General features: G+C 38.3%; 1 protein-coding gene across 4 annotated transcripts in view; it reads left to right on the top strand.

The window, feature by feature from the left end:
• The window catches only part of bend5 (BEN domain containing 5), a 513667-nt gene that overhangs the window by 257949 nt on the left and 230377 nt on the right, over positions 1–25341 (top strand). For all 4 annotated transcript variants that reach the window (XM_088598977.1, XM_088598976.1, XM_088598975.1 and 1 more), the window contains one exon: positions 14339–14555. In XM_088598977.1, the coding sequence (XP_088455103.1) occupies positions 14339–14555 (217 nt within the window). The remainder of the gene's footprint in view (positions 1–14338; positions 14556–25341) is intronic.

Genomic DNA, 25341 nt, shown 5'->3' with positions numbered 1-25341 from the left:
TCATTTCTACATAGCTCAGTTCCTGGGATCCCCTAACTATTTCAGTAAAATGCCTGAAAGCTAATTGCCAGGAAATGTACAAAAGAAGTAATGTAGGGCTGCACAATGCTTTCAGGCCTACAATTTGTTCTTCACTCAGTGCAATAGAGCTCTACTTTCCTAGTGTACTCTTCAAAAGTATTTATTTACCCCCTGCAATGTTTCTACAGTTTTTGTGAACTCTGAGCTTGTAATCATGACACTTTACGACTTTACCGACTTTACAACAAACAGAAGAGGCTCGGTTAAATTGGTTATAATCTAAATAAGTTCATTTTCAACAAAATGTAGAAGATTGAAAGTTGCGTAAGTACAGTATTCAGCCCCTTTGCTGTGGTAATCCTAAATCAGATAAGATGCAAAAGAATAGTTTGTAAAGTCACTAAATAAGTGTAATGGACTATGTATGTAGTCAAAATGATAGAAATGATAGAAGTGCATCTGTCTCTTTATGTTCCATAAGTTAAATGCTGAATTGTAAGCCAAGAACCACAAAGTGATAAGACAAACCAAACATGAAGATTAAGGAGGGTTTGAAACAAGTCAGAGATGATGTGGTACAGAGGCACAGATCAAGAGAGAGTTACTTAGCCCTTTGAGTACATAATTAAAATGTGGTGTGTCAACCTACCCAGACACTTCCCATATCAGACCACCAATCCACACTGAGCCTCTGTGTAAGCAGGAAACTGGTAAGGGATGCTCCTGCTTCGCCAGCAGTGGCTGATCAAAGTCCTGTGAATTAAATGGGAGTCAGTATCTAAACAGTATCACAGTATCACATTCCGTATGAATGAGTGATGACCAAAAAGTTGTTTCTTAATTCTCATATGAGATATACTACAGACATGTATGTACAGTATATCAGATTGAGAGAGAAAATTAATGTTTTGGTCTTAGTATAATGTGATATGCCGCCAGCAGCCATATCGCCATGCAGCTCTCAACTGGCTGCCCACTGAAGCTAAACTGGGTTGAGCCTGCTTAGTACCTGGATGGGAGACCTCCTGGGAAGCTATGGTTGCTGATTGGAAGTGGTGTTAGTGGGACCAGTGGGGGCACCCACCCTGCAGTCTGTGAGGGTCCTAATGCCCCAGTATAGTGGCAGGGACACTATACTGTAGTGGGTGCCGTCTTTCGGATGAGATGTTAAACCGAGGTCCTGATTCTCAGTGGTCATTAAAGATCCCCAGGCATTTCTCTATAAGAGTAGGGAGTTATCCCAGTGTCCAGGCCAAAGTTACCCCTCAGCCTTTACGGTGGCCTCCAAATTGTCCCCATGTATGATTGGCTTGCACTTGCCCTGCGATGGACTGGTGCGCCATCCAGTGTGTACCCTGCCTTGCGCTCGTTGCTTGCCAGGTAGGCTCCGGCTTCCCACGACACCGTATGGTATAAAGCGGTTTGGCAAATCACGTGACATGCTAATGTCTGATAGTAGCCCAAAACAGCACATCAGTCAATCAGAACCACCCAAGCTGTCAAGCATCATGTTATGATGTTTTTCATCATCGGGTCAGGAAAGATTATCAGGAAGGGGAAAATGTATAGTACAATGTACAGATTAATCCATGAGGAAACCATCTTGAGTCCACCAAGATTCTAAAACTGTTTCAGAAATTCACATTTCAGCAGGAGGATGACCTGAAACTCAAGGCCAAAGCCAAAGCCAGTAATCTAACAGAATAGAGTGCATATCCTTAAGTGGCTCAGCCAAAGTGCTGACTTTGACCAATAGAAGTGTAATGGTGAGACTTGAACATTGCTGTCCATTTACAATCTCCAGTGAAATTATAAGAACTGGACCGATTTAACATAAGGAATAGGAAAAATCACTATCTCACTCTGCAATGCTGGTATAGACGTACACAAAAAGACTCACAACAGTAATTTTTGCCATAGGTGCTTCTGCCATATACCAAATTAGGGGGGCAGAATAATTATGCTATCAGTAACGCAGGTGTTTCTAACATTCCACTAGTTTCACTGTAACACTGTAACGTTAAGTTCGACCATTGCAGTTTTGTATAAAAAAGAGTTCATTTTAAAAAGCGTTTGTCTATTATGTGTAATTCACAAAAATGTGACATTATTTGTAGAGGCTAAATAATTTTTAAGCCAATTAATACCATTTCTGAAAATCATTTTTTTCTGGAATAATTAGAATGCCGTGTAACAGTTTAAGAGAAATTAGGACCTAGTATACTCTGAAGAGATATATTTTGGATCACGGATAAAAATTAAAGATAGAGAGGAATATGAAGTGTATTTCTCACCACAGTGACCATACCTCATAAACCTCAACCAGTCTTCTGGACTCAAATTCTTACAGCCTTCATTTCATGAAGCAAGCAGGGGCCATAAAAACACTAAACTGGAATATATAACCGAGCACATTTCCCGCAATTACTCTGGGGCTTCGAGTTTATGATTTCAGGTCTAATGATCCCATGATTTAAGGTCTAGGAGGCTGCGTGTTGTTGTTCATGAGGCACTTATCTCTAATGTGGCCATATCCCAAAGCATTTATGCAGGGAATTTAAGCTATAGCCCCCCGTGTCGGTATAGGAACAGACATTTACCAGCATGCAATGCAGCCAAGACTTGGTGTCTTTAAAGACAACCTCTGTGTCATCAATGATTAGATGTATTTATAGCATTTTTATAAGGTCTCATTTCTGTTGTCTTAATAAAACAAGGTATTCAAAATGATGCTTTATGTTTGCTTTGAACATAGGGTGCAAAAATGCATAACATACATTTGCCCTGGTTTGAATGCCTTAAATATGTTAATGTCTGACTGATAGGTTTCACTTATTTTTCTTTTTCTGTGGTGCAACATGTTGCTATGAATATCTGTACCATCAGCACATTAATGAAGTCAGATATTAAAAAAGAAATGAAATAAAGAGCAGACAAATTTGGAAGTGTATTTGTTTGTGGAACATAGCAGACAAATATCTCATCTTTTCATGTTTGAAAAGGATATGTTACTACTTCCTTTGAAGTTAAAGTGAAAGCCTGAAATAAAGCAGAATTTATTGTTTGATTAATGTTGATTAAACATAAAAAAAAACTAAACATTGAGGTGCTTCATCCCTGATGCCATCACATCCTCTTTTTTAAGGATTTTTGAAGTACAACAGCAGTCAACTGACATAATCTTAAACATAAATATAAATCTTTCTGCCAGGGAAGCTCCATTTCCACTCAGATTGCATTGTTACAGTACCATATGGTCACAAATGGTACCGAATGCTGGTAAGAACATCACCTTGTTTTAAAATAGTCACATGCATATTGTGTTTAGAGCTTTACTGTCAGAGCTTAGATTTAAATATGCTGTTATTTTGTGCCATTTTGGTACATTTGACTTGTGTTCCAAAATGTAAGATTCCAAGATGTATCAATATTAGTCTACTTGACATTTTTAAATCTACTGTATACAAAATACAGCAATTCTACCCTAATGCAATACATTTAGACCAAGACAAACACTTAGTTATCAGAAATAAAGTAGATTCCCATCTGAGAATGAATTCGATGTCAAAAGGGTATTTATGTCATTTAATTTATTGTTCTAAAATACTGCCTGGTAGGTTTTTTAGGTTTTCTAAGTGCTGCATGACGATTTTCTTTGGTACTATGTGATCTAATATTTTATCATTCAATCAGATTAAAAGAGTGCTGTATATGGTTTTTGTCTAGAAAGAAATAGTGATGGGGCAGGGGAAATACTGGGCAAACCGGCAAACAGTTTTTCTATTGATAGCATAGTATACTGTATATGCATACTATAAATACTGATATCTTTATCTTACATGAGAAAAAAAAAATCTGATAAATGTAATTCCCTGTACTAGACAACTATATGACTTGATGTGTTACTTTGTTGTGATTATAATGACCTCCATGGGTAATTGAATTGGAAATATAGAAAAACCAGCAACATTGTGAAAGCTGCCAATTTTATCTATTTTACCTAAGCCAGAGGAGAATACATCAAAATTAAGCACAACAAATCAGAGGGTATGTCTGCTCTTAGAATTCAAAAACAGAAGGAAGCAAACAAATGAAAATCTTACCAAAGGAGAATGTTTGATTTGTGTACTTGATTTCATGGAGGTGCTCTTTGGAGACATATTGTCATGTTAAGCTAAGACTGAAACCAAACCTACTGTACCACACAGCAGCATCCATCTACATTCTGTGGAACCAGGAAGCAGTTTCATGACACATCTTCATCTGGGTAGATTTCAAACACATGCTGTGATAAGTGCTCGCCAGAATGTAGCTCTTTCCAGAGAAGCATGGCGGAAGCATCATTTAGATAAAACCAACTGCATGCAAACCTTAGGAAAAGCAACTGCAGAGATACACTATAAAACAGAGGACAGCAGCCTTTTCATTTAGTCTCTCCAGAGGAAGACACCAAGCTGTTTCCTTTGGCCAATAACAGTAAAGCAGCTCTGGGATAGCACACAGTAAATTTCTGTTGGGTAATTAAAATCAATAGCAAAGACGCTCACCAGCCAGCAAGGTCAAACACCACAGCACAGAGCTGCTTGCCAGGATAATCCTAACTAAATAGATAAAATATAAAATGCCATCTTATTTCATTAACCTTTATCTGCAAGGTGTGATCCTTAATAATGCCAGATTCTGTTTGTGCTGCATGTGGGCTACAAGTTCTGTACAAGTTCTGGTTTGATGCTATGAAACACTGAAGAAAAGCAAGAGGATGCATCTGCAGCTGCTGTGAACATTGTGTTTCCTTACAAAACTTGTTTATGTAGGACTGCATACTTGAACCTTTGAAGCTGTGTGTTTTACTAATACAATTCAAGACGTTACAGTATCTTATCTCATTAGAATTATTTGAATCTTATTTTAAAGATGTTTGCTTGTCTATTTGGTTCTTTGTTTTTCTTATGAGGTGTAATGTTTTGAAACGTCACTTTTAGTTTTCCCTTCACAAAGGTTCATGACTATTATTGAACAACTTATAGTGTTTAGTTGATTTTAAAATGGTCGCTCATGGAAAATAGTGATAAGCCATTAATAAATCAACACACACTATTTGGTATTATTTGTATTCTTACTTTGCATGTATTTTTAATCAGTACCCTTCTAAGTGAATTTAGTAAACCCAGAATGCTTCGCATTGATCCGTAACTTTATAGAATCATCCATTAAGTCCACAATTAATGTGATTTCAACATTACTATAAAACACTTTGGTAAAACAATAGCATCTAGATGGCTTTCAGGATTATGTGATATCTGTCCAGCAATCCTTGACCGTAGGAGAAGAAAGCTTTGCTGGTGCAGTTGCAGGGTCTCCTCTGATGAAATACAGTATGGGACAGTTTCCCACTTTGGTCACATGGCTTGTGTGTAGCTGTGGGAAACTACTGTGCAGTGCACTTAAAATGTTTATGTTGATGACCAATAATTAAAGAACCTTCTAAGGTTTTAAGTACCTTAAAAGAACTTTTAAGGCAGTTATTGTTTTCGATGTAGGACTTGTGTTTTGTAAGAGTAAGTACTTTTGGTTTTGGTGCCTTATTAAAACGAGACAGTTATCAGTGCTATTTCCTATGTCCTTCAGTACTTAATGCTTCTACAGGTAAGTTGGTGTCATAGAAATGTTCAGATTATTGGAAAATCATTTTTGTATACGTTACTTAAAATTTGTTTAGGAGATTTTCATACATTGATCAAGTAATGCTTTAAACAAGAAACTACAAAACTTGTCTGAAAAGGGGACCAAATAACTGTTATTTGTCATGTTTGATGTTATTATTGTTGTAATACAGAAGCAAAAGCATACAAAGTATAAAATTCAGCACATGTGAAGTGTTTATTGTAATTGACAGCCAGCTAAAGAATTAACCTTCAGTTTACAAATCTGTGTTAACTTATCATTAGCAATGGAAGCCTCTAATCCCCAATGTGCTATGAATTATAACCTTGGTTTTAATTAATGAAAGAGTCACATTTGTTCATGGAGTGTGTTTTTAATTTTCACTCCAGCAGAAAGCGTAACATTTTTGTGTATATGGAATAATGGTCATAGGTCTTCGTAAACTGTGAAAAATAAACAGCATTGTCATCTTATTAGCATCTTAATGCCCTATGGGGCCCATTGAGATGGGAAATCATATCCACTGGAGTTCCTGATTTGTAGATTCTGCAGGTACTCGATAAGAGACTTTCATGTTCCAGGATATCAAGAAATACACACAGCTAAGACGGTGTTTCCACCTTTCTCTATCCTGGCCTTTGTTGGGGGTGTGTGGCTGCATTAGTATTCAGCTGACACACACACGAAGGTAGAAACTGTTTCCTCTTTACCAAGGGAACAATCGGCTTGGCCCTTTCTTCTGTTCCTACCTTGGCAATAATACTAAAGTAATTGGGTTTAAGTCTAATTTTTGTATTAGCTCCAGCTTATGTATGACATTGGGCTCAGACATGTGGACGTCTTTTTTTCCTGGAGAAAGGCAGCCTCCACCCCAGCTCCAGGGCTGGCAGAACAAAATGCACACGCAAGTCATGCAGGTTCATTTATAAGCAGCCCAGCGATACTCCCTCCTTATCGGAATAGCTCTGAATGGCAGCTATCTGGCTGTGAAGACACTGTGGCCCCTGATAGCATCTCAATCTGATCGCGCTCCTGCAGGAGAACGTGCCGCCACACAGGCTCTCTCCCAGTCCTAATCACACTTTCCATCTTTGTCATCTTTTTTTCATCCTTGCTTTATCTACCCCTCCCCTCCCTCTTTCTCTCTTTCTTTCTCACTCCGGCCCACGTTCTTCGCCTCCCTCTCTACACTTTCTCTTATCTCTCTGGCTCAGTCTCTCCCTTTCTCCTCTTCCTGCCGTTGTTATCCTCCCTGCTCCTCTCTCTGCTGTCTCCCCCTTTCCTGCTTTCAAGTCATTGCGTTTGTGTAGCACCTCACTCTGCTTCGCTGCCTTCATTCAAACTCTAAGAAAGTCCTTTTTGAAAAAAAAAATCTTTTCGATGAATGCGTGCTTTGTGGAGTTACGTTTTTTTTCTTCTTTGAATTCAGAGATGTTGAACTAAGGATGAAATCATACAGTAAGCAGCAGGAATTGGTTTTACTATAAGAGACAGGAAAAAAAAGCCACATTGAATGCACTGGAGACACTGTTTAGGAGTAATGCACGTCAAAAGCACTGAACATAGAAGCCTTACGGTCAGCTTTCTCTACCATGTAATGGTCAGTACTCTGCCCTCTACACTCTGTATTGCTATGGTATAGGCACTGAAGACATCCTGCTAGTTTGAGACCAGTGTAAGCTATTAAAAAAGAAAATACTTGTGCAGTATAAGTATCTTCATTCTGTAAAGGAAGTGTTTCTCAGTGCAGCCTCTTTGGATATTCTTGACTAACATGTTCTTCATTGCACTTCATTACAGCCAAATTATTGATGTATTAGTCAAGAAGTAGAAAGTTTATTGGTTGATAAAATTAGTTTATTGATGTTGTGTTCACCAGACACAGTAATCATTAAGTTTAGAGGTTGTTGATACTAAGATTCTTACTGGATATAGATTAAAAAAAAACTTTTACCAGTACAAATGTAAGTATAAGGTTAATTAATACTCTATGTGGTGTGGACAATATGTATGATCTTGCTCATCACTGTGTGAGTTGGTATCATTTAAGCAATACACTGAGAAATATCCATTATAATATGAGGATTTGCAAAGACCGTGTTTTTAGGTGAAAGTGGAAAATATGAGATATATAGTGCAGTAAAAAAGTATTTCCTGATTTCCTCTATTATTCCTCTATTATCACACTGGATGTTTTTTTAGAACTTTAGACAAAATCTAGTATTAGATAAAGGGAACCTGAGTGAACAAATAACACTTTAGTATTATTATTTCATTTTTTTAATAAACAAAGTTATCCAACAACCATAACCCCTGTGTGAAAAAGTAATTGCCCCCTTACACTTAATAATTGGTTGCACCACCTTTAGCTGCAATGACTGCAACCAAATGTTTCCTATCATTCTTTCACATTGCTGTGGAGGAATTTCAGCCCACTGTTTCTCACAGAACTGCTTTAATTCAGAAACATTGGTAGGTTTTCGAGCATGAACTGTGCATTTCAGGTCCTGCCACAGCATCTCTATTCGATTTAGGTCTGGACTTTGACTTTGACCTTATTTTCAACTACGCTTCAGCTTCAGCTCACAGACAGATGACCGGACATTCTCCTCAAGAATTTTCTGATACAGAGCAGAATTCATGGTTCCTTTAATTATGGCAAGTCTTCCAGGTCCTGAGGCAGCAAAGCATACCTACACCCCCACAGTACCTCCACCATGTTTGACTGTTGGTATGATGTTCTTTACCGTGAAATGCTGTGTTTGCTTTACGCCAGACATAATGGGACCCATATCATCCAAAAAGTTCCACTTTTGACTCATCTGTCCATAGAACAATCTCCCAAAAGGCTTGGGGATCATCCAGGTGCTACTTGGCAAATGAGAGACAAGCATTTATGTTCTTCTTGGTTAGCAGTGGTTTCCGCCTTGCTGCTTTTCCATGATGCCCATTTTTACCCAGTCTCTTTCTGATTCTGGAGTCATGAACACTGAACTTAGAAAGAGAAACCTGCAGTTCTTTGGATGTTTTTTAAGGAACCTTTGTGACTTCCTGGATGATTTTACGCTGCACCCTTGAAGAACGTTTTGCAGGGTGGCCACTATTGGGAAGATTCACTACTGTTCCAGGTGTTCTCCATTTGGAGATTATGGCTCTCACTGTGGTTCGGTGGAGTCCCAGAGCCTTAGAAATGGCTTTGTAACCCTTTCCAGACTGATATCAACAACTCTTTTTCTGATCACTTCAGGAATTTCCTTGGATGGTGGCATAATGTGCTTGTTGAATCTTTGTGCTGGCAACTTGACTCCGATGGTAAGGGTCAAAATCAGGTTTATATTGAGCAAGGCTGGCTGTAATCAAGCCTGGCTGTGTTCAATCAGCTGACTCTAAATTATCCCTTTAATTGATTACTTTTTCACACAGTGCGAGTTGGTGTTAGATAACTTTGTTCATTAAATAAATGAAATAAACAAAAAAAAGTGTTATTTTTTCAATCAGGTTCCCTTAATCTAATGTAAGATTTTGTTTGAAGACCTGAAAACATTCAGTGTAAAAAATTTGCAATAATAGAGGAAATTAGTAAGGGGGCAAATACTGTATTCACGGCACTGTATATACTGTACATGGCCTCTTCTGCTTTCAAACATCAACAGTATGGGGTAGTCCCCGAGTGGTCCACAATCATAGCGGTGCTTGTGGTTATGAAGGAGGCAGTTGCGGTGGTGTGCCTGTGTTTTGATTTTCAGGTTGGGGGCTTGGGTTTGAGGCAGAACAAGTACAAAAGCCATAATTGCAATAGTTGTAATTGCAGGGTTGTGATATAGAATTATGAAAACCACATTCCTAAACAGTTTTTCTTTCATCTACCTGTGTTAGACATTTTAGGTGTACATGTATTTAGTGTTTTTTTTGTCACCATTTCCATTTAGATTATTATTATTTTGGAGAAACAAAAATAGACTTTTGAGAGCTCAATTGTATAGAGTATTTTGGTGTATGATTCCATCATGGAAAAAGAATCTAGACAATGAGATAGTTCACCACAACAGTGTACCAGGTTCAGTGTGCTACTGTGGGATATCAAAGGTCAATGCAGTACTTGTTCACCTTCCCTTTCATACATCTTGGAGATTTAGAGGATGTAGAAATACTTCAATATAAGAGAAAGAGACAAAGACAGGGTGACAGAGAAAGAGAGAATTGAGTTTTCTTCAGCAATAAACAGGAATGTAAGACCCCTCAGGGGATCAGATGGCCCTGCGGATATGCAGTTCTCATCGATTCTGTCCAGACTCCTGTATCACTTCACCCTCCCTCCCGTATCACTTATGGTGGAGACTATACCGACACAATGCCACAAAATATTAGCATCCTTTTGTGTAATTTTCCTTTCATTCCAGTGCATGAATATACATTTACTTGGATTCATAAAAAATTGATGAACCGATTGTTCTGGCTGTTATGACAAAAAAATAAAGATATTCAATTTCAAAGCACTAAAGAGAGTTGATTTTCAAATGCAAAATTATAAGGGGATAGAGCTAAACATTACACATCCACATTCGTAATGGAAAAGTTTGAAATATTGTGGTTAATGACAGGTTATTAGGTACTGGCTTATTTCATCTGACATGTTCTTTTATTTTACACAAAAGAGATAATTATATATGTTGTTGTACTGTTTGAAATTTAACATGCTAAAAATATATATACAAAGAACTCTAAAGGTAGTGCTGATAAATGATGAAAATGTGAATTTGTCCTTGTTTCATATTTGCTATTGAGAAAACGTGTTTTCTATGAATATATGTATTTGTTTCTAATGAGCTCTGCACTTTGTAATGTTTTCTCAAATTGTGAATGCTTCTGATTTATTTCAAGCTCTATTTATACTTTGCTGCAATTTATCCTAAGAAACGTTCATGTTCTGTCACGCCTTCATCAAAAGTTATAAATGCACAATGAAAAAGCAACAATCTTAAATCAGTAGCTTATAGGGCACATACCTGATGTTATTTATATTTTATAGAGTTAGCAGATAAATTTGTTAATTAGTTTGATTAGTATTGTTCCTTGGGATAAAAACACTGAGATTAAGTCATGTGATTTCATAGAAGTGTCAGGTGTTCAGTGTTTGTATTTCAGTTCAGTTAAAATTGTCAAAAGTATATAATTTTAACTAATTTTAACTATATTATTTTTACTCAAGAAAAAAAGATATGAACATGTACCTGAATAATGATGATCACTTGGTAACTATTTACAATATTGACTGTGAGAAAATTCTCACAGGCCCAGAGAATGAGACACTGTGTTTCACCTATCAGTAGACTACTTTGAGAAAACCAGGATCCCAGGTTTGTGAGTGAAAGACCATGTCCTGGAAGGCAGGTGGTGACAATTGTCTGATCTATTGAAGTGATCATTTTCAGACTACAGTGGCCACAGTGTGAGAAATTCCAATAATAGAAATGCAATAACAGAATGGCTTTAGATCGCTCACTGAATGAAAATAATTTTCATGGTCAGAGGATGTTCAGGGGTAACGTTGACAGCTGAGAGCTAAAATCTAAGTCTTCTGTCAGCCAGAGAACATCTGAGGTTGTGACAGAGAGTGTGGTAAAGTGTTTTGTTCATAGATGAATGCCATTTCATCCTGGATAGGCCTGACAGAACATAACGTGAGTGGAGTCATTGTTGTGCAATGTGCTTTGCTCACCCCATTAGGTGTAGTGATGGAAGTGTGCTGATATGGGGAGATATCTCTTTCAACACAGGTTCAAGTTCAAGTTTATTGTCATTATACTCATATACAGGTATATGGTATAACAAAATGCTATTTAGCTAGCTCTCAGACGATAAGTTGTACAAAAAACAACAATACAATTGTGTAATAAAAGAAAGACAGAAGCAACAGGCAAGTGTGCAAAACAACAACAGGCAATGTGCAAAACAACAACAGGCAATGTGCAAAACAACAAAAGGTAACAGGTAATGTGCAAAACAACATCAGATGTGAAAAAACATACATCAACAGAATGAAATAAAGGATAAAAAATTATGGGGAGTGAGCTTTTTGACATGTGAAGTATGGGTAGATTTCAATGTGTGTTTGAGGTTTTGGTAAGAAAGAAGGCACTGTGAGGTTCAGATCATAGGTGAGAGAGGCTGGGAGTTTAATAGGCTGGGGGTCTGGTATTCCGGGCCCGAATGCTCCGGTACCGTTTTCCAGATGGTAGAGGGTCATACAGTCTGTAGGTGGGGTGTGGGGTCTTTGATGATGCTTAGAGCTTTCCTCAGGCACCCTCTGTCATAAATGTCCTGTATGGATTGGAGGGCAACCCCAGTGATGGATTGGGCAGTTTTCACCAGTCTGTAGGGCTTTGCGGTCAGCAATACTGCAGTTGCCATACCACACTGTGATGCAACCTGTCAGTGTGCTTTCTGTAGTGCATCTGTAAAAGTTAGTGAGGATCTGGGGACATATCTTAGCCTTCTTCAACCATCTTAGGAAGTACAGGCACTGTTGCACTTTCTTGATCAAACAGATGGCGTTGAGAGACCATGTGAGGTCCTCGGTAACATGGAATTTCAAGTTACTGACCCTTTCCACTTCCGTCCCGTTGATGTGGATAGGGGCATGTCCGTTTTGCAGTTTCCTGAAATCAACGATCAGCTCCTTGGTTTTGCTGATGTTGAGGGTGAGGTTGTTGTCTTCACACCACCTTGTAAGGAGATTGACCTCCTCCTTGTAGGCCCTCTCATCATTGTCTGTGATCAGACCTACAACTGTGGTGTCATCGGCAAACTTGATGATGGAGTTGGTGTTATGTTTGGCCTTACAGTCGTGGGTGTGGAGGGAGTAGAGCAATGGACTAAGCACACACCCCTGGGGGACCCCAGTGTTCAGAGTTAGTGTGCCGGAGGTGTGGTTTCCAAGCCTGACAGCCTGAGGTCTGCCTGTCAGAAAGTCCAGAATCCAGTTGCAGAGGGTGGTGTTGAGACCCAGTGCACTGAGTTTCTTGACTAGTTTCTCTGGAATAATAGTGTTAAAAGCTGAGCTGAAGTCGATGAATAGTAGTCTTGCGTATGTGTTCTTTTTATCCAGAAGGGATAGGGCAGTGTGTATGGCAATGGAGATTGCATCATCTGTGGATCTGTTGGGCCGGTAGGCACATTGGTATGGGTCTAGTGTGTTCGGAATGGTGTCCTTAATGTGCTTCATGACCAGCCTCTCGAAGCACTTCATGATGACAGGTGTTAGTGCCACTGGTCGGTAGTCATTAAGACATGTCACTGTGGTTTTCTTCGGTATTGGGATGATGGTGGTTGTCTTGAAGCAGGTGGGGTCTACGACTTGGGCCAGAGACATGTTGAAAATGTCTGTGAATACACCCACCAGTTGATTGGCGCAGGCTCTGAGGACGCGACTGGGTATGCCATCAGGTCCTGTAGCCTTGCGTCTGTTCACTTTTAGCAGAGATCTCCTCACCTCACCTGGTCAGCTGCGGAGGGTGCAGCTCTGTTGACTGGTTCTGTGTTGCTGGCTTCAAACCGAGCATAGAAGGTATTGAGCTCGTTAGGCAGGGAGGCATCATGGGCAGATGCACAGATGTTCTTCCTCTTGTAGTCTGTGAGGGCCTGTATACCTTGCCACATGCACAAATATCTGCCTTTGGTGCAGATTGAGGACAACCCCACTGCTTAGCAATAATCATTTGATGACTCAAAGTGCTTGAGCCAATGGCTTCTCCTTTTGCACAAGTGTCAGTTTTACAGCAGGACGACTGAACACACAGTGGTAGCATTGCAGTAGCATGATTTCAGGATCATGATGCTCAGGCCCTTTCTTATACAGATTTTTTTTCCAGGTCTCAGTCAAGTACAGCATCTGTAGGACAAACAGGCCAAAGCCATAAACAGGAGATAACTGCAAAGATTCAGCCTTTAGTATCTGGCAGTACTTCCACAGAAGGAAACTCAGCATCCCACAGCTGTCTCTCCTGAGAATGATTGACTCTGAATAGTTTCAACATCTATTCCTTTCTAAAGGAATACAGTGTATCATTTCATACTATTCTTTGCTCTGTATTTCTGTTTACATTTTCTGTAATTGTGTTGAGTCCATGTAAGGGAGCAGCTGTGTCTCTGAGGCATTGGTGTTGGTTTGCACTGGGGTTGTGTGGCTTACAGACTGGTCAGAGACAAAAAGTACAGACATTCACATGAGGCAGAGAGAGATAGTCCTGCTTCAGCGGTGTTTGGTCATCTCTCTCTATAAATAGAGAATACAGGTCTAGTTTAGAGTTGGGTAGTTTAGGGTTATGGTTGACCAGTGAAACCGATTTCCCATAGCTTTTAAGGGAGACGTTGGTTGCTCTCCTTTTGGTAAAAAAGGGTAAAGCCAGGTGCAGGGACCCTGTAAAGAGGATATGTGCATACAGTAAGTCCATCAACACTGTGCTACTGGTTGAAGGGGACTTGCCACACATAGAATTATTACCTTTCTTTCATCCATGTATGTAACTATTAGTTTATTTCATTGTAACACAGCCATTAACTCATTTAGCAATTATTCCCTTCCTGAACATTACAGTACTGATTTTTTCATCTTATAATTCCAGTTCTTATCTTGTTTTCACTTTCTCACCAGGCAAAGACTTCCAGCAAAAAATGTGTACTATTACCGCTGTCCAGATCACCGCAGAAACTACGTCATGTCGTTTGCGTTTTGCTTCGACAGAGAGGACGACGTGTACCAGTTTGCCTATTGCTACCCGTACACCTACTCCCGCCTACAGCACTATCTGGAAATCCTGGAGCGTAGGAACTTGGACTACCTGAAGAGGGAACTGCTGGGGCTCAGTGTGGTAAGTGCCTTACTTTGAAAAGTCACAACAGCTGAACAAAGGATACATGGTGTCCGTTCCCTGTATTCAAAGTCCTACAGCAAGAATACACTTTTTTAGCTCCATCAGATTTTATAGGTTACAGATTTTGAACCCTGGGAAAACCATACATTTTGTCCAATGCAGAAAATGACCAGTTCAATTAGATCATTGTGAATCCATTTGGAAGGAAAAGCAACTGACCACACAGCCGCTAAAGACTTTTTAAGAGTTAGTAACCTTTGCACTACAGTTGCTTTTGACAAGTTAACTGCCTCAATGAGAATAGACAGAGAAGCTTGGGAACTTAAGAAGATAACCTTTCACAACAATAGGTATTTAATGATGTTCAGTGCCTGCAGTACAGTTTCTGTTGTTATCAAATAATTGTTTTAAGAAACTAATTAGAAACACATGAAAGATTAAATATTTTGTCATTTATACCTAGCTTTAAGGTGTAATTACAAAAGCACACTTCTTGTCAAAAAAATAAAAACTATTTTATTCCCTTAAATGTGTGTTGTCGGTTAAAACTGTATTTCTATACTCATTTCTTTGTTCATTGATTTTATTCTATGCTGTGTGTCCATGGAAAAAGTTAAAAATGAAGGCCATTACTGATAGCACAGTTTAAAAAACATGATGATGAACAGTAATGCTGCTGAGACATAGTTTGAAAAGACATGACGTTAAGATGGAAAAGAACCGTCATATTTAGTATGTTTTTATTTTGGCCATATTGTAGAATAGGGAAGAGTTACTGTATTAGACCAATATATATTCAAAGAAATATCCTGTCATTAAGTGAAAAATGAAATAGAATAAACATTTCAGTGACACTTCCAAACATTTTTAGACTATATCATGAAATACATTTGACTGTATTTCATGATATAGTCTAAAAACCCGCCCTTTTTGTTTTCAGAGAAAAGCCTTTCAGTCCTCTGTTTGATATGTGACCTGTTAAACCCAGTATTGTGTCCATTTGGTTTGTGTGTGCTGTTACATTAAACCCACCCACCTGCTGCCCTGGGGTTAGTGCACCTATAAGTCTTTTAGAGGAACTAATGGTCATACCTGCAGTCTGGTCTGCAGCAGTTCTAGTTTCAATAGCGCCAGCTCCAAATAGATTTTTTTTTTGGTAACACAGAAGGTCAGACATAAAACTGCAAGAAAGCACCCAAAGTAGGGATTAGTATGCAGGGGTAGACAGCCTTTTTATTGCCTTATTTGTCTTTTTATTTTATCTGCAATTGTGTCTCTTTAGCAATCCAGCCCCCCATTATGCCCTGCACTGGCTAAATGATGAGCACACCTTTATCTTGGGGACCATAAAGGATCTTGGCCATTCTGTGGTCTTCCACTTAAACAGTAGACTTGCAGGCTGTAAAATGGATGGAAAGGCTGCTTATCTGAAACTTTAGAGCTCTGAGTATTGTTCAGTGTCACCCCATGCACATTTACTTTCTCCCTTACCATAAAGCTTTAATTAAATTACATTTTAAATTGCAGGAGCAGCACTCCTCCTTCGTTTTACAAATAATAATAATAATAACTATATTACACAAAAATACAATGTCCTAAAATAATTTGAAGAAAACAATTTTACTTCAGTAATGCTCTTGGCCTTTGATACCCCTTGGTGAAATTTTTGCTTTCTTATTCTTCCCTGATATCAATACCTTGTACTGTGATTACTGTTGTTCACAAACCTGGTTTTGGTGCACATTACAAGCTGCATAAGTCTGCTGGTTGCCTATTTCAACTTGGCGCAATATCCAAATGCCTGAAGGGTGGCTCTTTAAGCAGGTAACTGGCTCTATGGTTTCTTTGTGCTTCATATAATCTTTACACTTGTTGAAACGCTCACTTCTAGTACTGGATCAGTTTTGGCACTGAGAAGTATACAACATGCGAGGAAATAACATTATTCCAACAAAACACTGCTTTGGTAGAAAGACGGTAAGACAGGTAGACAGACTGATTGGCAGACTGAATGAGAGGCTGCTAATACAGAAGAGGGCTCAAAGGTGTGTGCTTTAATAAAATTTCTCAATTCCAGCATGAAGAAGGCGAAAGAAAATCAAACTTAATTGTACAGCGCCGTTTCTACAAAATGCAAAGACAGATCATAGCTGCGCCCGTAATGGAGAAGGTCTGTTGTAATTGCTCTTCTGGGATAATAACAAACACTTAAACTGCATATTGCCTTGTGTCCCTTTCCCCTCTGTTTCTCCCTTTTTTATTTTGTTTTTATAGCAGCTAAACCTGCCGCAGGGAGTAGCCATAAAAATCCCATTTGATGGCTCATGCTCTGGACGAATATGCAAGCAGGTCGTGCCGTCGCTCCCATCAAACACGCGCAGTGTTTCTGTCGTCAGATGGGTTGCTGCATTTGTTATTTTTAGTGGTGAATCTGATATATACGGTATCTCAAGCACCGCATGAGAGTTAACAGTTAACTCTGTGTTTCAGGATTTATTTCTATACAACTTCTTTCAAGGGAAAGGAAAAAATGTGGTGCAAATATAGAAATATCCTTTTGTTAAATCAAGCAGATCTTTCAGATCAGATCCACACAGTAATGAAAGGTGATTCTGAGGAGTCATGAAATCCATAGTATTAATTGCTTAAGTGAACATTTCCATGTTCACCTCTCTTTCCCTGCACATATTTCATTTTATATTCCACTGTATGGACTAAAATACCAAAGTGTGGCAGGCTAGGAGTTATTAGAATAGTAGCTTTAGCAGACTTATTATACCACTAGAGGTCATTTAAGCCTCTATTGTTTGTAAACATGTTTTTATTTTGTGTATTAACTGATTAACAACATAATTGGTGAAGGGCAGAGAGTCATATTCTCACATGTTTAATTTTGGCTACTTTTGACATAAGGAGATTCATTCTGGTAGTTGGTGTTGGGTTGCTTAGAGTAGGTTTTGTTTGTACATTTTGAAGAGGTTTTCTTAAATAAAGTCTCTATCACAGATATATTGGCTTTCCATTGCCATTTCCTGTGGAGAGGTGCAGTGCCATGAAAAAGTATTTGCCCCTTTACTGATTTCCTCTATTATTGCAAACTTCAACCAAAATCTAATATCAGATAAAGGGAACCTGAGAGAAAAAAAAATAACACATTTTTTTGCTTATTTCATTTATTTAATTAACAAAGTTATCTAACAGTAATTGCCCCCTAGTTAAATCAACCCAATTAAATGGATAATTTAGAATCAGCTGATTGAACACCGCCAGGCTTGATTACAGCCAGCCCTGCTCAATATAAACCTCACTTATTTTGACCCTTACTAACAGAGTCAAGTTGCCGGCACAAAGATTCAACAAGCACATTATGCCACGATCAAAGGAAATTCCTGAAGTGACCAGAAAAACAGTTGTTGATATCTATCAGTCTGGAAAGGGTTACAAAGCCATTTCTAGGGCTCTGGGACTCCACCGAACCACAGCGAGAGCCATAATCTCCAAATAGAGAACACCTGGAACAGTAGTGAATCTTCCCAATAGTGGCCAGCCTGCAAAAATTTCTCCAAGGGCGCAGCATAAAATCATCCGGGAAGTCACAAAGGTTCCTTAAAAAACATCCAAAGAACTGCAGGCTTCTCTTGCCTCAGCTAAGTTCAGTGTTCATGACTCCAGAATCAGAAAGAGACTGGGTAAAAATGGGCTTCATGAGAGAGTAGCAAGGCAGAAACTACTGCTAACCAAGAAGAACATAAATGCTTGTCTCTCATTTGCCAAGTAGCACCTGGATGATCCACAGGCCTTTTAGGAGAATGTTCTATGGACAGATGAGTCTTTTTGGATGACATGGGTCCCATTATGTCTGGCGTAAAGCAAACACAGCATTCCACGGTAAAGAACATCATACCAACAGTCAAACATAGTGGTGGTACTGTGGGGGTGTGGGTATGCTTTGCTGCCTCAGGATCTGGACGACTTGCCATAATAAAGGAACCATGAATTCTGCTCTGTATCAGAAAAGTTATGAGCAGAATGTCCAGTCATCCATCTGTGAGCTGAAGCTGAAGCGTAGTTGGGTCATGCAGCATGACAATGATCCAAAACACAAAAGCAAGTCCACATCAGAATGACTGAAAAGGAGCCAAATTAAAGTTTTGAATTGGCCTAGTCAAAGTCCAGACCTAAACTCAATAGAGATGCTGTGGCAGGACCTGAAATGCACAATTCATGCTCGAAAACCTACCAATGTTTCTGAATTAAAGCAGTTCTGTGAGGAAGAGTGGGCTACAGTTCCTCCAAAGCAATGTGAAAGAATGATAGGAAACATTTGGTTGCAGTCATTGCAGCTAAAGATTGCGCAACCAATTATTAAGTAATTAATAATTGCAGTTACTTTTTCACATGGGGGATATGGGTGTTGGATAACTTTGTTTATTAAATAAATGAAATAATAATAATAAAGTGTTATTTGTTCACTCAGGTGCCCTTACTAGATTTTGTCTAAAGTTCTGAAAACATCCAATTTGACAAATAAGCAATAGTATGTCACACAAGGCTTTGTAAGTGTAAGTCAAATTAACAGTAAACTTGTCTACACACCTAGACTCATATGGAACAGGTTACCTCCATAAACAGAGCACAACTCTCAGAATCTTAATGCAAGGTTTGATGTTGAAATTTCATATTGATGTTTTCATTAAACTGACTTCTACCCTCTTTTTGGTTGTTAGGACTCTTGTTATATTTCTCTCTCTATACAAAGACACCCCTTGGTGGCAGGGGGACGTCTGCCTTTTTCAGTATTACCTTCTTGTAGTTTTCGTCACTTCCTGCGAATAATGTCCTGAAGCATGAAATTAAAAAGTTTAAAGGCACATTGCCAAGGTAGTGTACTAGATCCAGTGAAAAGTAAAATGTATCTTTTTAAAAGTGCTAATAATACTAAATGTTTGCAAATTACTTGTAGGTACTTTTTATATGCTGCAATCATAGCTGTCATCAAGCTGTTTTCTTCATCCTGGTGTTTGTCTTTAAAATTAGTTCAGACGTTTGAGGCCATTTCTTAACCATATGCTGTTAGTATCACTGTACAGACACATGCATCTGGTTCTTGCAATGAGTTTTGTAAAAGGAAGAACTACTTCTAAAAAGCTCTCCAGACTTTATATGATAACCAGGTATAATATTTATTTGAGAAATCTATTTTCCAAAATACCCTGTTGCTCTTTGTAATTGTTAATGCCATCTTTCCAAATCCAGACAAGTTTAGATAACTGAGTTATCCACATCTTCAGGCTCAAGGAAAAAGTATAATATGCTGCTGAGAGTCAGCACAGACTGACTGTGAAATTACATCACTGAGGCTGTCCCTATTTCCACACTGGTGTCACACTGGTAACTTGGAGCTAAAGTACTGAAACTTGTAACCTTGTAATGAACGAGACAAAAACAGTGTAATCTATCAGAAAAACAATGGCCTTTAATTGTGTATTTATGAGGGTTGGGGGTATTTGTTTTAGAATTGATTCCTTCCCCTCCTAGAGAAATAAAAAATACAATGTTACAAAAAGTAACATTATGTCTGTTTTTTGGAATGTGGCATTACTATTTTCTCTTAGGCCCTGGCATCGCTGGATAGTTGCCACCATAAACATTATGTATGGAGTTTTTATAGAAAAAGCTACATGATATCTATTGAAAAATGTGCTTTGCCAAGCTCAGTAGAAGTATGGGAAGAGAAAAAATACAGCAATGAAAGAATAACAGCAATTGCAAAGCTGTAAAAAATTAGTTTAACTGAGGCCTGCTCTGAGTAGCACACGTGAATGGCTAGGTATATTGTGGTTTATTTTGTTTTCCAGTTTACAAGTAGTAACTCATACTATGGCATTTATTCACTAATGAAACAATTTTAGTATACAATCTCTAAATAATATTATTTCCAGCCAAAGGTTAACCAGGAATGCAATTTATTGAGAAGGAATTTATATTTTACCTTTAAAGTTAAAATACTTTATCCAGTAGTGCATTGAAAAATTAATGTCAATTTAGTGACAGAAGTAATTTTGAATGTTCTGCTCCCAAACTGCTTCTCCAGATTAAGGTATAAGAAGGAGGAAAGTAAATAGTCTCACTTCATTTCAGAAGTAAAAAAATCTTGAGGAGCAATATTTCATTTCTATATTAATCAAAATAAAAAGCACTATTTTGATGCATTTTTTAAAGGATTTTTAAAGGATACCAGTTTAAGATATTGATTACATTTTATGGAGCAATTTTGATTAACTGATCATTCATGGCTGGCTGTGATATACTGTACTCAGATGACTTTGACTGTTGCATAAGCATCATTAGTTTGAGAATTGATTAGACACAGATGATTGGATTATTTAACCTGTTAAATATGACGTTTAGTGAAAATCAGCAAAGAAAACCCAGTGTGACCCGCTTTTCAAGAAAACAAGATGTTTGTTCCATTTGTGTATTGAAGCAACACCTCTGAAGGAGTAATCCTTAGCAGTAAATCAAGAGTTTGTGTAGTCCACCCAGACAGATGTCTCTGAGTGTGCAGACATGCAGAACAATACGTTATCTGTTGTGTACAACAGACCAATTGATGTCTGATTACATTGTACTACATTGATCTAGTCCCAGCACTTCACTTGCTGCCTTTCGTGCAGGCACATCCTGATGTGACAACATCCCAACAGAACACTACACACCAGTGCACACATATGTTGCTTTTGTATCAATGGCTAACTTGCAAGATACAGTATAAATGTAGCAGGTATGCCATGGATGCCCTATACACTAAACCTTAACCCCATTGGGCATTTGTGCGATGAATTAGAATGACCAATGGCCATGCACAAGTATGTCCAGGCTTAAAGAGGGACTAAAGACCGCATCTGCATCCTACTGCAAAGCAGGAGTATAGCTTGTATTGCTTCTAGTAATGACCACACATTACTAGCCTGTGACTTTCACACTAGACCAGTGTGTTCTTCAGTTTTTTTAACATCTAAAATGCATGCTCAATTGGATTTAAATCTGGAAATTGACTTGGCAAGCCTAAGATTTTCATAGTTTTTTCTCAGATGAAATCTTTGGTTGTCAGTATGTTTTGGGTTGTCACACAATCGTGTTTGTGTGTAGACCAGGTAGACCATTGTAGAACAAAATGAGTTTCCTTCACCAAGCCAGAACCAAATAGTCATGTTCCCAGGAGAAACAAAGGGTAAATCTATTAGGGTTGTGGGGCCAGTCTGGGCAACTAGCAACTGTAGGGTGTCTTCAGGATCACAGTACAGGGACATAAAGAAAACAAAGCAACTCTTCACAAAAACAACAAAAGACTATCTCCAAATAAACAATACAATAAATAAACCTTTGTGAACTACCACCACTATTCCTTCAACACTTCACACTGAATGTTTAGACATTCCTAATATTAACAAACAACTCTCAAACCCACCCTATTGCGTTGCTTCCCAGCATCCCTCTTATATGGCCTGGATTAAAAAAATTACCATAAAACCAATAACACAATACATGAAACAATTCATATACATATTATTACACAGAGCTCCAATTATACACACAAACAGTACAGCAGAGCAGTACATTTCATCAAAGGCATTTTTATCAAATGAATAGTGATTTTATTCACCTCCTTTGCTATTTACATGGCACATTCCTCTGTTTAGGCTTGCAGGCATATAAATGGGCTACCCTCAGCACAGGTGCTTCTTTTACCAGGACCCTGCAGCACAGACAAAGACAAAGTCCCAATAATCACACTTGCAGTCTTGTGCCCTTCATATTTGCATTCCAGTTTGGGTCTGCAAGGGCTCAGGGTGTCCCATTTCTCATTTATGTTTCACAAGGGTGCTCACGAGCACCCCCAGTGAGCCCTTAATGCACCCTTCTTGTGAGTCCGCATTAGAGCAGACTTTGCTCAAGGGAATCACCCAAAAATTCCTTGCAAATGGTGATGTTTCATGCTCTAACCTATCAAAGCAGAAGGGAGTTGCTATGGAAAAGAAAATATTCACAAGTTAGTAAAATTTAAGTTTTTACAGTTTTGAAACTCATAATATTTGTTGTAAAAATGCGATTTAATTAGTCAACTTTAGATTCATATGTATTCTAGGTACGAAGTGTTGACATTTGGACTGATGAATATTTGTTTACCTATGGTGTATTTTGTACATGGAAAGACAAAGTATTTCATAGTACAAAGCTTTGAATAAACAGACGGGGGTATTGCCAAGTTTTCCTTATTTACTTTGCCTGCTCTACATGAATGAATACATTATGTCACTACTTTTGTGCAGGAACAGACAAGAGTGGAGAATTAAAAATTATTTTAAAAAATTATCTGCTGACATGCACTTAAGTTACTGGAAAAGAAGCAGCTTGAAAGCAGCAACAACAGAACACATTCACTTTAAGCCATAACCAGTGAGTGGTGTTATGCGAGGGTATCCCATTACCCCCAATGGTACACCCTTGAATGTTTGTACACCTTAAGTCCTAACTTTCTCTATATCACACAAGTGCGGACATGGAGGACATGATTAGTGCAGCACCTGGGACATAGCCAAACACTGGGCTGCTAGCTGTGCAAAAGGTAAGTCACAAACTATTTTCTGCTGCCAGTGAATCAGTGACAGACTGCTCTGTCACATGGGTCATTGTCATGCTACATGGTGGAACACCTTTCAGCAAGTATGGAAACATTTTGTTGTACATAAGCAGATAGGTTTTTTCTATAAACTTCAAAATGCATTCTGTCATCATTAACTATCCATAAAGATGAGTAAGCCAGTTCCAGAGGAGGTCAGGCATGCCCAAGACATGACATTACCTCTTGCGTGTTTCACAGATTAGGTAGTATTTTGGGGGGGAAACCCAGTTTAAACTTTACTGCCCACAAATACTTTAGGAATTTATTGTAAGTATACGTCTATTGCGTCTTCCCACAGTTAAAAATTTTGAATAGGAATGGCAATTTTAAAAACAGAATCTAATGGAGAAACTCTTTACAACAGGAAAAGCAAAAATAGTGCCATTATGTTTTAACAGGAAACAAAGACATGCATAGAAACTGTTCAGAGGAAGTTGCAGATGATAAATTAAAGCAAATGTTCAGGGATCTGTGCAAAAATCATAATGTTTACCATAAACTTGGACTCACTTCAGGAAGAGTAGAATGGAATTGAATTGTGACATTTGAAAGTGTATGAAGAACTAAAAGAAACCCATCTAAGCCTCTGTGCTTGCAGGAAGAAGCAATTATATCAAGTAGTGCACCATTGTTTTCACCTTGAAATGTAAATGAAGCATTGGATTGTGAAGACTTAAAAAAATTCTATCAAAGAGCGGTCAGTTGGCAACTGATGTTTCGAACAAAGAAGGAGATCTTTTTTAATGGTTGTTGGAATCCAGCAGAGAGACTGTGGTCGACCTTGTCTTAGTGCCAGTTTATGCAAAAAGATGTGAAGCTCCTGACTGATGAAGATGGTGCACTGGCAGTCTGCTAGTCTTATCTCTGTGTTTTTACACTGAAAGCCTAGATTTAATCAATAACAGTTCTACCTTGCTTGTAGAGAGAAGGTCAAATTTAGATTGTAGTGCAAGTTGCTGATTGTAAAGATCAGAGAAAGAGGGACTGACTAAATTGTTATTCTGTGTGTGAAACGAGGTTAGATAACACAGTGATTCCTATTCTTTATTGGCTCAACTAGAATAACACGCTTGTTTTCTAAATATACTTTGATTTTCTTGTACCTTTAACTGAGAGTCTTCTTCTAAGGCTATTATTAAACTTTAACTTTTGACTGCTTTAAATACTGCTTTTATTTCACCTGTGGCAAAAGTTCAGTGATAGGATGAGTTATTTTCCTGATCTGAAGAAAGTCTTGCATCTAGTTTATGAACTAAATATTATCCTGTTTTGTTATATTTTTCTTTTATGCACTATGCAAATTGCTTCATGGATGTCACAGTGATGAAATTGAAAGAAGTGAAACACAATAAATTTGCCAATTCAAAAAGTAACTTCATTCCTTCTTTGAATCAACATCAAGATAACATGAAAAGGCTTACTGAAGTTCTACAACAACAATGGAATTGAAGAACTGTACTGATTGAAGGAATATGTATTTACATCATAGATATAGTGCAGTTATGACTATAAATTTGCAGAACTGTTCTAAAACAATTGTACACCCAAAGTAATGCAAATTGGGCAGCAGCCGATGAGATGAATCTCTTTTGAGATAGGTAGTTTATGACCCAACAAGTGATTGCAGGAGCCATTCCTGATCCATTCTCCAGTGTCTGCTGTATTATAAATCAATATCATTACCATCTTCGTCTCCTGCTTGCATACAATATAAAAAAGCATCTTATCTCTTTAGGGACAGCAATATAATGAGCATGGAGTGTATATCAATGTGAAGGCCCTTTTTATCTTGTACAAAAAAGACTGTAATTATGTTTATAGTCCCTGCACCTTTCACAAAAGAAAGAGATGGTGATCTGATTGGACTCTGATTTCTTTGGGGAAATTAGGTGTTACAATTGAGTTTACAATCTAACACAGGAGATGTGATGATTCCATATCATCTCAGTTGGATATTAAAACAGATCGACCAAGGCTGTGAAATCAAATTGCCCTTTACATAAATTAATCCAATCTCCAGACTGCTACCTAGGTGTTGTGAGTCAAACTGACCTTTGCACTAAAATCACATGAAGATACTCTTGTCACTGGGTTACA

Source organism: Lepisosteus platostomus, chromosome 11 (genome assembly GCF_059453375.1).
Source record: "Lepisosteus platostomus isolate fLepPlt1 chromosome 11, fLepPlt1.hap1, whole genome shotgun sequence".
NCBI lineage: Eukaryota > Metazoa > Chordata > Actinopteri > Semionotiformes > Lepisosteidae > Lepisosteus > Lepisosteus platostomus.
The sequence above is the reverse complement of the archived record's forward strand: the minus strand, read 5'-3'. Positions and strand labels throughout refer to the sequence as shown.